Genomic DNA, 14,929 nt, shown 5'->3' on the forward strand with positions numbered 1-14,929 from the left:
ATGCTGGACATGTTGCTCAACACATTAAGACGTTGGAGGAACTCAGCAAGTCGGGCATCATTTATGAAAAAGGTCTGGTCAGATTGCCATCAAACTGACACATTCTGTTTAAAGTGCATTGAAGCTAGCGTTGTTTCCTTTCAGTAGTACAACCATTAACTGTCTTAGAGGCACTTCTTGTAAAGATGAAGCACACTCAACTACAAGAGTGAAATAGTTAAACCTCCCACGGATGAAGTCAGAAACCCGACCCCGGCGGAGGAAGGCGCATGCGCACTGTTAGCCGGGCGGGGCAAACGGGACAACGTGCATCCGTAAACGTCGAGTCGATGCGCACATCACGTGACAGCTATTATCCGCCATCTTGTCGCCGAGGAGAGTAGAAACGCTTTGAGCGTGGCTGCGATAAACCTTCCTGTTCGCGATTAGCGCAGGTAAAACACCGGCTCTGGTGATATGACAACCACAGGGCGCTGCCCGGCTGCGGGTCTTCAGCCCAGCGGCCTGCCAACCAACCTACTCTACTGCTCCACGCTCCCCTCACCCTCAGCCCGGCCGACCTGTCCCAGCAGCTGGCCGGGCCGAGGCGGATGAGAAGGGAAAGCCGACATCAGCACATGGTGCAACCGGAGAACCCAACCGCCCCGAAACCCCCACCTACCCTCCTGCGCACCAAAAAGACCGCGCCCTCGAGTAGGGAAACCCACCTTGAAGTAGTAGCATCTCGAACCGATACCTTACACGGGAAAGCGGCCTCCTGAAGTAGGCTTAAAAGAAAGTGCTTGCAGCAGGCAGGGTGTGTGGGACTGTTGGCGATGCCTCTCTGCCCACCTAACTCACTGCGTTTGTTAATAAGGAGGCTGTAGCTCTTGAACTGACTTGAATTCTATACTGTCACAAGGGGTTACAGTGAAGTTCTAGCTTAATGTGTTGTTTCAAGTCTTGTGTTCTCTAACTCCTCAAAATAAAATATAAGTATTAGGATTGATCTCACCGACTTTTAAATCTGAATTTTTGTCAGTGGTGTTTGCATGTTTGTGACTTGTAAGTCTGTTGACGCTCAAGCATTGCAGTAATTGTATTTTGACATTTCCGATGTGGTTACAGTATCTAAATGGAAGGACAAATAGAATTTTTAAAGTATAGATGAATCCTCATTCTCATAATTTTAAACGCCATAATCCAGATTCTACATTATTTTTCAATAAACATGGTTTAGAATTTACACAATCATACTTAAAAAATCCCATGAGGTATGTAATGATGTCACAATCGTTAACAGCGATCACATTGGAGTCTTTTTTTGATGGAGCATTTCCAAGTTATCTACTTAAACTTGTTTAAGTCGCACTTTATTGTTCTGGATTGTTTGAATTTTTGACTTGTAGAAGATGTTAGTATCTAGAATGCTTTATTTGTTGGCAGCATGGCTTTGAATTGAGAACATTCTGGGTAGTTTTAGTAAATCTGTTCCCATGGTTGACAGTGTATGTAACATGTAGAATAATTTAGTGCAAATCTTTGAGCCCTTCATTTCAATTGCTTTCTTGTCCTGTTTGAAAATGATGTAAAACATTGATATATGTAATTGATTTTATGTGACAGTTAAAAGTTAGCTGTCAGCAGTGTTCTGACCATACTGTATCTTCAATGACAACGAGTTTTGAATTTGTTACTGTAATATTGATCTTGCTCATTATAGGTTTATCTGCTGCTAAATCGGTTACTTTCTGCATTTGTTGGAAATGTACTCCCTACTATATTTAGTTTAAAACCAATGGAATAGAATATCTGAAATTGATGTATTATGAATGTTTTTTTTCTGAAATACAAGGTTGCTGATGTGTTGCAGTTCCTTGTTGCGGTGATTTGTGCTTTCTTATGGATGCAGACACCTTTTTACATACCCAGCTTCTGTTTTCTCACTCTTTTCCCCCTCCTACATCCTTTGAAAAGTTCGTTGCAGTTACAGATGGTATTTCCCATTTTACTGTATTAAAACTACATTGTCAATTTGTCAGCTGATCCTATTTTCAGAGATTTAAAGCACAGCACATGCAGATGTGTGAATCCTTGAATGCGTTTTATGAATGATTACTGACTCTCACCTTGTATGCTCCCTGGCTTGCTGAGTATTTTCTGTTTATTTCCTGGGCTTCCAGACTCTCAAGTAGTTGTTTTTGAGGAGATAATTATACTACTTTCAGCCAATGCTGAAATTAAAATGCTATATATCTGTAAGTCTTGCCATGGTGAATGTTAAATTTGCATGTGGCACATTAAATTTGAAACAACAAATTCTGAAAATTTCCCAGTGAATTAAACTAAACCATTGTAGTTTGCTAAAATTCTAGAGAAAAGCAATATTTAAAAGGCTACAATTTTTGGGAGGGGTCCTTTTTGCCATTTTTATTCTGAATCTAAGCAGTTAGCCATAAAAATTCATGATTCCCTTGGAAGTCATGATCAGTATATTTGTGTAACCTTCTAATATCCCATATCCATGTACCATTCTTTCTTTGAGGCCAGCTTGGAATTGGGGCTGGGAATGGGCAGTGAGACTAACATTTACTTTCCATTCATTATTGCACTCTGTTGGCCTTGCCCACAATATTCACATTAGTTTCTCTGGATAATATCTAGTTTAGTGTGCTCTTTAATATGCTATATGTGGGAAAAAATTGGGTTACTGATATTTGTTTATATTATATTTATCATAAAAGCACCTTGACAATACTTTAACTGGTAATCTGCTGAGTTTTACGCTGGTGATTGGAGTGGAAATAATTGAACAAACTGTCTTTATAATTGGATTAAGCAGATAGGAAGAATTCAAATCAGTTTACAAAACAAAAAATATAGGGAGCTTTTTACTTAGACTTGTAACATCAGTAACATAATAAGTGAAATAAGAATTTGTATGTACAATAGAACTTTTTCTTTTAGCCTTGGCCATGCAGGCGATCATCCTCATCTGGGTAGTCAATCTCATGTCAAATTCTGTGGCTGGACATTAAAGGTGGAACAGTTTCTTATGGAGCTCTTGCGATTTTTGTGGCAGGTAGTACTTGCGTCATAGTTTTGCACTTTTTTCCTCTGGTTCTTGGAGTCTGCTTCCAAGTTTATTACAGAATTCTTTTTTAACCTTAGAGGGTGATTATTTCTGTATCATAAATCGATGTGGAACTGCTGTGCAAAACAAGCATTCTACATACCTTCACACCTTCAAAGGGACAATAAAATCAATTAAAAGCCATTTAGGTAACAAATGAGAGCTGAGCCCTTGGAGCTCTTTACTAAGTGCAGTGACTGTAGCATATATACTGATAAGTGTAGTCCACACAAATGGTTGCTGCATTTGACTGAGTAAAGTACATACAGGCCCCAATGAAAGAATTGTGTTCATGATCTCTGTAATAGAGCAGGTGGAGGCAACATTTGCATAGACTATTGCCAATCAGTGGGTGGTTCTTTTTAATATTGGTACTGGTTGTCATCTTATGTGTGTTGTTGGCATTTTTTTCTTCCTTTTTCAATATTTTTATTAATTTCTTAATTTTTTGGCAAGGCAGAATTTATTGCCATTCCCGCTTGCTTCAGTTGAAGAAGGCCATTTCATATGGAAATTATGGCTTGACCTATTGCTTTTAGTCTGGGATCACAAGTGATGGGTTAGAGAAAAGACTGCAATGCTGGAAATCTGAAATAACAATGTGCTAGAAAAGTTCAGCAGGTGAGTTGGCATCTGTGGAATGAGGAACAGTTACTGTTTCACGTTGATGGTTCTGATGGAAGGACAGGAACTTGAAATGTTATCTGTTTCTCTCACTTTCTTCAGATGTTGCCTGACTTGAGAATTTCCAGGATTCTGTTTTTTTTATATGAATGGTGATTTCCTATTTCTTTCACTGAGTGACATTAATAAACCCTTGTTGGGATTTTAATAGCAATCCAGTTCTGCCAAAGTCTCCAAATCTGTTGGAAAGATCGGTGAAGCTGTGTTGGCATCCTCCTCCTAGCCAGCATCCTCTGCTCCAAGGCTTTGGTCTTGTTTAGGCAACTTTGGTGGATTGGCTGCTGTCTGCATGCCTTACACCTGACTCCTGAAAGAATTACACTACTTCTGGAAGAGAGTTCTGGAATAAAGGAAAGATTGCTTCATTGATGTCCCAGTTCTTTGAGCAAACATAAAACCCTCACAAATTTGTAGCAATTCCATACAATTTCTTAACATGGAATAGCAGATTCCTTGGGAGCTCGAGTTTCATTGGTAGTAGCGCATAAAGTCAATGCACTAAAAAGCACAGCATCGTAGGTAGCCACCACAGTACTTGACCTGCCAAGCTCCAGTTTCCTTGCCTAGTACTGAGTTTGTAGATCCCACCTTGGAATTCTCAGAACCAGAACGGATACAAATTGGCTTCAACCCTGAGCAATTGCCAGAGAAAAATATTTATTTAAGCTTTATATTTGGCAACAAATTAGTCATATGCCCAGCCTAGTCAGTATGCTCGTAAGTGGTGCTGCAAAGTGGGCCTAGCTCTAATATAGACCCTTTCTTTCTGAAGTCTTTGTTCTCACTTGATGTGGTCTTCCTTGTAGCAAGATGGATGACAGTATAGACATGGACTTGTAACAAGAGTTGTTGCATTTAGGATCAATGTACATTCTATACCATGTCAGTATCAAAAGGTGAACAGGAAAATTCCTCGTGCTTTTATTTGTTCAAGGTTAGAAAATGTGTATTCCACATTTTTGAGCATACAAATACAACTTCCAAGATCTGATAAGTTACATTTATCTACATGAGTTACAACTGCCTTTCTACCCACAGGTAAGCCATTTCATTCTAAGTACCTGATCACCTGTTTTAGGCTTTCCTCTTGTGTCTCCCAGTTTGGTTTGGGCATACAAATAGGCCACTGATTCATCGAATCAAGAGAGGCTTTTAGTTCATGAGGCTTTGAGCCCATGCCCACCAGCGGTCACTCACACTAGTCCTACATTAATTCCATTTAAAAAAAGTTCTTCCCTTTCTCACCATACCCGTGCTGGTTCTACAACTCATGGGCAATTTTGCCAACCTTCATGTCTTTGGAAACTGGGACAGTTGGAAGTAACCTGTGTTGTTACAGACAACAGGCAAACTCCTTTCGGGTAGCGCCCAACATTGGGGTCCCAGGTCTCTGCTATTGTGAGGCAGCAGCTATACTAACTGATCAATTGTTTCCTCCCCCCCCCCCCCCCACTATCCCAAATCATTATGTGTATGCCTCATTCTTCATAGCTTTCTGTAAGTCAGCTAAGTCAATGCCCTTTCTGCAATTGAAGCATTGGCCTTCATTTGCATGTACCTTTGTCAACAAATGCACATACTTCCTAAGGTCTCTTCATTTTTAAACCAGAGTTGTTCTGGTTTATTTGGCATTGTGATATCCCTTGGAGGCCTGAGTTGAGTATCCGACATTGTGTGCCCATTGGCCCTGAATTTACTGATTGTTCACTGCTTCTGGATTACCTTTAATTTTAAAATTTCCATTCCCAATTCTTAAATCTTTTTTTGTCCCATTCTGTGTGATAATTTTCTATTGTCACATAATCACCATTTCTCATGAGTATGATCCCATCAGTTTCTGACAATATGTTCTCATTCCTCAGTTTTGGAGATGTTTACTTCAGCCATGTATGGTGGTAAATTGCCTTACAAAATCCCTTTAATTAAATCTCACACCATAGTATTTTCATGAAGCAGGTTTCTGAAAATGTAGGTTGCTGTTTGGTTTCATCTATCGAGAACATTGACTTGCTGAATAAACTAGAAATGGTTGTGGGCCTAGTGGTTAACTTCTGATTATAAATTAAAGAAAACATAATTGGTGCACATGTTGTCTACCATTTTTCTTTAATTTTATTAGGTATCCAGCTTTAAAAGTGGCTTTTTAATAAACTTGTACTTAATATTGCATCATTATTTAAGATGTTAGATGTACATTATGTTCACTTATGTGATGGATACAATAGTCATTCTTCTCATCTACATACCGTACTGCATTGTACTTGTTTGTTACTTATTATTCTAGAATTTTTTTTCAAATTTCCTTGTGGTGTAATGATCGCTTTCCAGGATGTTATTTAGGTAGCATTTTGTCTGTTTTCAACAAGCTTGTTTTACACAATGCTGCTAACTAAAAATTAACATTTCATTTGCCCATTACTCTTATAATGGAGAAATTTGCTGTCTGTTGTCTCCATGTTCATCTATTGAACTATTTTACTTAACATTGTGAATAATTCCACTTGGATAAAATTGTAATGATTCTGCTATCTGTTAATTAGACTCAATTGTTTGGGACCTTTTCTCTCTGCTACTTGCATAGCAGCACCAACGGTAGTATTCTGGTTATTTTTTTTTTCACTTTGACAGGTATTAATGGCACCGCTGAATTTCAAAGCTTATCTGGTCTGTCTCGGTACCATATCCGATGCAGACATTGGTGACTGTGGTTTTCCATACGGATCTATCCCTTGTTCTTTGGATGACTTCCATTTCCTCTGTGTGTAGCCACCTGGCTAGGCTTTTGATGTACATAAGCCGAGGTTTTCCTCTAGGTTTGCTCCTCTCGATCTTTCCAGAGAGAATGAGTTTTTCTAGTTCATCTTTCTGCATGATGTGTCCTGGGAATCTGAGTTGTCTTTCTCTTATTGTTGGTATGAGTGATCTAACTGCTTGGGCTCTTCTGAGAACTACTTCATTTGATGTGTGTGTAGTCCATGGTATTTTTAATTGTCGTGTAGAACCATAATTCAGCTGCTTCTAGTCTCTTTGCCATTGCTGGGGAAATGGTCTCTGGTATCTTAACAGTAATCTCCATATCGTCAAGTATTTGCTCCATTTTAGCATTGTCAATTGGTAGAGTTGTGTTGTAATGCACCTACATTTTTTTGCTTGTTAATTTACTTGGTTATCATCTGGCAGATGGTTGTCTTTCTGGTAACCTTGTGATGAATGTATTGTACAGATTAGTTGCAGAAGGTTATATAGCATAATCACTTATTTTGCATTCTTGTGGTACAGTTTAGCATAAATCATGTTTTCAGTGGCTTTGTTTTTGGAAGTAGAAGTATTAATTCTGTATTTGGCTGTAGGTATTTGAACTGAATTCCAAAGTTGCTCACAATTGAGTTCTGCCTTTGGGTGAAGTTCTTCAACCAAAATACCGTGACTGTTACCAGAACCACTAGTAATCCATGCTTTTTTTTTGCTATTCTATGGATTTTAGAAAAGGAAATACCATCTCAAATATTTTGGAATTTCTTCTTGTTAGTAACTTTTCTGATTGTACTAATGTAAGTCATCCTGAAACTAGTTTCTGTCCTCAGCTTAATCACACTAGAACAATTCTTTGTAGCGTTCTGTTTAAGTGCATCTTGTTCTTCATTATTATGGAAAATGCTTTGGTTTGCCATCCACTATGCATTCTGACTTGTATTTAAGTATTGTTTCCCCTGTATAATTTTTAGGACATCTGCTTATTCAACTATATTTTGAAATTGAATTGTGACTCTGTGAGAGTTGCCATTATTTGCTTTACCTGCAAGATTCTGTCATTTGTCTTATTTTTCTTTTGGACTTACAGTATTTATATAACCAACATTTTGGTGTCCCCTCCACTCACTAAACTTTAAAGTGTTATTGGAGCCATCAGTCGAATCCATTAAGGTGTTTCAAATTATCTATATTCACTTTAAACTTAAGGGAACAAAATAACTAAACTATCTGTAGAGTAACCTACCTTTCAAATTGTCTTACTCACATCGGAAGGCAGAAAAATGCCGATGGTTCAAACAAAATAAGGCTAATCGGCAATGTTGTACGTCTCTTTGTATTGTAGGTAGTAAGCTTAATTTTGCAATGTGCCCCTTAACACTTTTATGACTTAGAAGAAAGACAGGTGAACAATGGTTTGTCTTTTTAAGTATTTTGTCAAGTTACTTTCATTTTTGTTTCCACAGTGAATTGAGTGACAGAAAATGGCAGCAGAAACACAGACACTTAACTTTGGACCTGAGTGGTAAGAAGTCTTATTATTTTGTAGTTAGTTCATTTTTAATGCTGGAAGCATTACTTACTGGTTTCTGTTGGTCTTCAGGGAAAATTACTTTTTTATTTAATGAACCATGCTAGACTTTTGACAGTAAAATGTTTACTTTGACAACATTAAATGCATTCAACGTGTAGCAGATAATTAGCTTAGATTGTCAGTGTGCCACCTAGAGAATTTAATGTTTGAGAAATCTCTATTCTGTAGAGGGCATGTCACTGGGTGGCCTTCAGCTTCTCAATTGCTAACATGGGTCCTATGCTTTTGTAGCTGCAAAAATCAAATAATTGGTGCAACATTTAAATGAAAGCACAGAAGTAAAGTGTTCTTCTCAACTTACCAAGTTGTTCAGTTTGTGCGGGTTTAGAAATAAAACAAAATACTTTTGTAAATCTTCAATATAAGTAACATGCGGATATGAAATTCAATTAGAATAAATCGGAGTTTTTAGTGTATTTGATCAATTGACCTGCCCATTAATTGACAATGTGAGTGAATCGACAATGCAGAAATATAAGAATTTATAAGAAACCTATATCGATCCGTCTAATTAAAATGTGCTGTAGATCTTTGATTGAAATAATCTTGAGTAAGAATTCCATGTCATTGTAAACTACATTAATTTTTTCCACCACTTGAGGTTGATTATTTTTAATATATTTGCCTCTTTTAATTTTTCTACCCCAATATTGATTCTTTCAATAATTCATTGTGGACTTTTAATATTCTGCCATGTTACTAAACCCAGAGAAAAACTTTCTAAGATGTTTTTTTATAGACCACCCAAAAGCAACAAGGTCATCAAGGAGCAGATAGAGAGACAGATTCTGGAAAGGTGTAATAATAACAGGTTTGTTGTGGTGGGAGATTTTAATTTCCCAAATATTGATTGGCATCTCCCTAGAGCAAAGGGTTTAGATACAGTGGAGTTTGTTAGGTGTGTACAGGAAGGTTTCCTGACACTCACTCTCTCTCTCTCTCTCTCTCTCTCTCTATATCTATCTATATATATATATAAAAGCCTATAAGAGGAAAGGTTGTACTTGATCTGGTATTGGGAAATGAACCTGGTCAGGTGTCAGATCTCTTAGTAGGAGGGTGTTTTGGAGATGGTGATCACAATTCTATCTCCTTTACCATAGCATTGTAAAAGGACAGGAACAGACAAGTTAGGAAAGTGTTTAATTGGAGTACGGGGTAATATCAAGCTATCAGGCAGGAACTTGGAACCATAAATTGGGAACAGATTTTCTCGGGGAAATGTACGGCAGAAATGTGGCAAATGTTCAGGGGATATTTGCGTGGAGTGCTGCATAGGTACGTTCCAATGAGACAGCAGTGGTAGAGTATAGGAAACGTGGTGAACAAAGGCTGTTGAAAATCTAGTCAAGAAGAAAAGCTTATGAAAGGCTCAAAAAACTAAGTAATGATAGAGATCTGGAAGATTATGAGGCTAACAGGAAGGAGCTTAAGTACAAAATTAGGAGAGCCAGAAGGGGCCATGAGAAGGCCTTGGTGAGCAGGATTAAAGAAAACACCAAAGCATTCTACAAGTATGTGAAGAACAAGAGGATAAGATGTGAGAGAATAGGACCAATCAAGTGTGACAGTGGAAATGTGTGTGGAACCAGAGGAGATAGCTTGGGTACTTAATGAATACTTTGCTTCAGTATTCACTACGGAAAAGGATCTTGGCAATTGTAGTGATGTCTTAGAGCGGATTGAAAAGCTTGAGCTTATAGACATTAAGAAAGAGGATATGCTGGAGATTTTGGAAAGCATCAAGTTGGATAAGTCACTGGGACCGGATGAAATGTACTACAGGCTACTAGGGGAGGCAAGGGAGGAGATTGCTGAGCCTCAGATAATAATCTTTGCTTCATCAATGGGATCAGGGGAGGTTCCAGAGGATTGGATGGTTGCAAATGTTGTTCCCTTATTCAAGAAAGGGAGTAGAGATAGCCCAGGAAATTGTAGACCAGTGAGTCTTATTTCAGTGGTTGGTAAGTTGATGGAGAAGATCCTGAGAGGCAGGATTTATGAACATTTGGAGAGTCATAATATGATTAGGAATAGATAGCATGGCTTTGTGAAAGGCAGGTTGTACATGATGAGCCTGATTGATTTTTTTTTGAGGAAGTGCCTAAACACCTTGATGAAGGTGGAGCAGTAGATGTAGTGTATGTGGATATCAGCTAGGGATTTGATAGGGTACCCCATGCAAGGCTTATTAAGAAAGTAAGGAGGCATGTGATCCAAGGGGATCTTGCTTTGTGGATCCAGAATTGACTTGCCCACAGAAGGCAAAGAGTGGTTGTAGACAGGTCATATTCTGCATGGAGGCCGATGATCAGTGGTGTGCCTCAGGGATCTGTTCTGGGACCCCTACTCTTTGTGATTTTTATAAATGACCTGGATAAGGAAGTGGAGGGATGGGTTAGTAAATTTGCTGATGACACAAAGGTTGGGGGGTGTTGTGGATGGTGTCAGGTTACAGCAGGACATCAGTAGGGTGCAAAACTGGGCTGAGAAGTAACAGGTGGAGTTCAGCCCAGATAAGTGTGAGGTGGTTCATTTTTGTAGATCAGATATGTTGGCAGAATATAGTATGAATGGTAAGACTTGGTAGTGTGAAGGATCTGAGGGATCTTGGGGCCCAAGTCCATAGGATACTCAAAGCTGCTGCGCAGGTTGACTCTCTGGTTAAGAAGGCATACGGTGCATTGGCCTTCATCTATCGTGGGATTGAGTTTAAGAGCCGAGAGGTAATATGACACCTATCTCGGACCCTGGTCAGACCCCACTTGGAGTACTGTGCTCAGTCTGGTCACCTCACTACAGGAAGGATGTGGAAACTATTGAAAGGGTGCAGAGGAGATTTACAAGGATGTTGCCTGGATTGGGGAGCATGCCTTATGAGAATAGGTTGAGTGAACTCGGCCTTTTCTCCTTGGAGTGATGAAGGATGAGAGGTGACCTGATAGAGGTGTATAAGATAATGAGAGGCATTGATTGTGTGGATCATCAAGAGGGTTTTTCCCAGGGCTGAAATGGCTAACATGAGAGAGCACAGTTTTATGGTGCTTGGAAGTAGGTACAGAGGAGATGTCAGGGGTAAGTTATTTACGCAGAGAGAGGTGAGTGCGTGGAATAGGCTGCCAGCAATGGTGGTGGAGGTGGATATGATAGGGTCTTTTAAGAGACTGTTGAATAGGTACATGAAGCTAGAAAAATAGAGGGCTGTGGGTAGTCCTAGGTAATTTTTAAAGTAAGTAGATGTTTGTCTCAGCATTGTGGGCCAAAGGGCCTGTATTGTGCTGTAGGTTTTCAATGTTTCTATGTATTATTATTCAAGAGGACCAAAAAGGTAACCTGTTTGTGAGGTCTGAGGATATTGGCATGATTCTTGATGACTATTTCAAGGTCTTCCACTAGAAGCTTGGTGGGACTGGTGGGAAGCTGCTGATGCAGTTCAGTGGTGTGATATTGAAATATTCATAGAGGAAGCATAACGAGTCAAGCATTTTTGACAGGTCTACTACATGAGGTAATTCTAAGTGGTTACAAGAAGCAAGGGTGGAAATCAGGGAGCCTCTAATTTTCAATTTCAAACCTGCCTGTGTATGGGAATGGTGTCAGAAGACTTTTCAGATATTGCACCAATTTTTAATATGTGAAAGGGTGATTAGCCAACTTGGGGAAAATCTGAAGTAACAGTCAGTATAAGCCTTTATTTAGAAGGGTGCAGGTGAAGATTGATAAAGGAAGATTGTATTTAACCTATGATTTTATAATTGAGCAGGCAACAAGGAGGGTGGATGAGGTGTAAAGGTTTTATAGAATGGTATAATACAAGAAGAAACTACTTTCCTAAAATGGCTTTGTTACTGTAAGGATGAAATTAGTGACAGAGTTGTCAATAGAAGTGGAGATAATTGTTTAAAATGCACTTTTGATCAAACTAGGTAGCAGTACTGCTATGGTAACTCAGTTGATTTGATCCACAATTTATATTTAACTCACTGCAATCAGTAGAGAACAATCATTTTCAAGCAGTTAGTAAATATTTGATTCTTTCTTGGGATGACACTGTGTATTTCATATATTTAGCATCTCCATTTGGTTAAATAAATGAGAGCTAGTATCTTTTTTTGCTAAGAATCTGTGTTTTCTTTTTCCTCAGGCTTCGTGCTTTGTCAAGTGGTGGGAGTATTACCTCTCCACCCCTCTCACCAGCATTGCCAAAGTATAAGTTAGCAGATTACCGTTATGGGAGGGAAGAAATGCTAGCACTTTATATAAAGGATGTTAAGGTATGTCTTGAATGATATAGTTGTTCATTCTGATAGAATTACTTGAAAGCATTTCAGTCCCTTTTCTGAGTGTCATCCGCATATATCAGCCATTTGTTAAATGACGGAATTGAAAACTTGTAAAATGGTCACTTGGATAAAATAATCCTTAGGAATACTTGTATTTTGAAAATAGAAATGATCTTTGATAGAATATACGGGGAGTGTTTGACAAGTTCATGGCCTAAGGTAGAAGGAATCAGTTTTAGAAAACCTAGCACATTTATTTTCCAACATAGTCCCCTCCTACATTTACACACTTAGTCCAGCGGTCGTGGAGCATACGGATCTTGGTCCTCCAAAAAGTGTCCCCAGCAGGGGTGATCGATAAGTTTGTGGCCTAAGGTAGAAGGAGATGAGTTATACAGCTCTCCTTACAAGCAGTTTGACTCTTTGAGTGATTATGCAGAAAGTTTGAAGTTAATAACTCATTGGGGTGATTGATAAGTTTGAGGCCTAAGGAAAAAGGAGATGAGTTATTAACTTCAAACTTTCTGCATAATCACTCAAAGAGTTGAACTGCATTTGCATGTAACGAGAGCTGTATAACTCATCTCCTTCTACGTTAGGCCACGAGCTTATCAATCACCCATCTGTAGACACTTTCTGCAGGTCTAAGATCCATATGCTCCACAACTGCTGGACTAAGTGTGTAAATGTAGGTGGGGACTATGTTGAAAAATAAATGTGCTAGGTTTTCTAAAATTGACTCCTTCTACCTCATGTCACAAAATTATCAATCACCCCCCGTACAGTGCCTATAAAAAAATTCACCCCCACATGAAGTTTTTGTATTTTATTGTTTTTTCCAACATTGAATCACAGTTGATTTAATTTGGCTTTTTTGACACTGATCAACAGAAAATGACTCTTTTGTCTCAAAGTGAAAATAGATTTCTACAATGTGATCTAAATTAATTACAAATATAAAACACAAAATGGTTGCTTAAGTATTCACCCCCTTTTAATATGACACACCAAATCAACACTGGTGTAGCCAATTGGTTTTAGAAGTCACATAATTATTTACTTGGACGTCTGTTTTTGGGGACAGATGTTTCACTTGATTTCAGTAATAATACACCTGTATCTGTAAGGTCTAACTGCTGGCGAGTCAGTATCCTGGCAAAAACTACCCCAAGAAGACGAAAGAACACTCCAAGCAACTCTGCAAAAAAGTTATTGAAAAGCGCAAGTCAGGAGATGGATACAAGAAAATTTCCAAGTCACTGAATATCCCTGGGCATACAGTTAAGTCAGTCATCAAGAAATGGAAAGAATGTGGCTCAGCTGTAGATTTGCCTAGAGCAGGCCGTCCTCGAAAACTGAGTGTTCATGAAGGGGACTCATGAGTGAGGCCACCAAGAGACCTGTGACATCTCTGGCGGAGTTGCAAGCTTCAGTGGCAGAGATGGGAGAGACTGCGCAAACAACAACTGTCACCGGGTGGATCACCTGTCAAGGCTTTATGGGAGAGTAGCACTGAAAAGCCATTTTTGGGGGAAAAAACTCATGAAATCTCAGTTGGAGTTTGTTAGGAGGCATGTGAGAGACTGAAATCAGCTGGAAGAATGTTCTATAGTCTGATAAAACCAAAATAGAGCTTTTTGTCCATCAGACTAAATGCTATACTTGGCATAAGCCATACACTGCATGTCATCAAAAACATCATCTTTACTGAGGTAGCTGCATCATGCTGTGGAGATGCTTTAGTGCAGCAGGCCCTGGAAGGCTTATGAGGGTGGAGGGTAAAATGAATGCAGCAAATTACAGGGAAATCCTGGAGGAAAACCTGATGCTGTCTGCAAGAGAATTGCAACTTGGTAGAAGATTTGATTTCCAGCAAGATAATGACTTCAAGCATAAAGCCAAAGCTACACAGCAATGGCTTAAAAACAACTAAGTTAATATCTTGCAGTGGTCATTCCAGAGTCCAGACCTCAATCCAATTAAGAATTTTTTGCTGGACTTGAAGAAGGTTGTTCATTCACGATCTCCATACAATCTCTCAGAGCGTGAGTAGTTTGTAAAGAAGAATGGGAAAAAGATGCAGTGTCCGGATATGTAAAGCTGATAAAGACCTATCTGTACAGAATCAAGACTATAATTGCAGCCAAAGGTGCATCTACTAAATACTGACTTGAAGGGACTTGTGCAATCGATTATTTTGTGTTTTTATTTCTGTAATTGATTTGGATCACTTTGTAGAGATCTTTTTCACTTTGACACAGAAGTCTTTCTCTGTTGATCAGCGTTTTAAAAAAAAAGAAGCCAAATTAAATCCACTGTGATTCAATGTTGTAAAACAAAACATGAAAACTGGAGAGGAGGGAATACTTTGTATAGGCACTGTAACTAAAGAGTTTAGGTAATGCAGCAAAGTTACATAATAGAATAATTTATCATCTGGAACTTTTAAAGTTTCAGATTAATTAGGGGTAGTACCTTGAATTTGATCTCTGGTCTGTTCCATTT

General features: G+C 38.8%; 1 protein-coding gene across 2 annotated transcripts in view; it reads left to right on the forward strand.

Annotated features, from left to right (window-relative positions):
- Positions 1–299: 299 nt before the first annotated feature.
- The window catches only part of gigyf2 (GRB10 interacting GYF protein 2), a 134,347-nt gene continuing 119,717 nt past the window's right edge, over positions 300–14,929 (forward strand). For both annotated transcript variants that reach the window (XM_059948585.1, XM_059948594.1), the window contains exons 1-3: positions 300–434; positions 8,014–8,072; positions 12,286–12,415. In XM_059948585.1, the coding sequence (XP_059804568.1) occupies positions 8,032–8,072; positions 12,286–12,415 (171 nt within the window). In that variant the 5' untranslated portion in view covers positions 300–434; positions 8,014–8,031. The remainder of the gene's footprint in view (positions 435–8,013; positions 8,073–12,285; positions 12,416–14,929) is intronic.

Source organism: Hypanus sabinus, chromosome 2 (assembly GCF_030144855.1).
Source record: "Hypanus sabinus isolate sHypSab1 chromosome 2, sHypSab1.hap1, whole genome shotgun sequence".
NCBI lineage: Eukaryota > Metazoa > Chordata > Chondrichthyes > Myliobatiformes > Dasyatidae > Hypanus > Hypanus sabinus.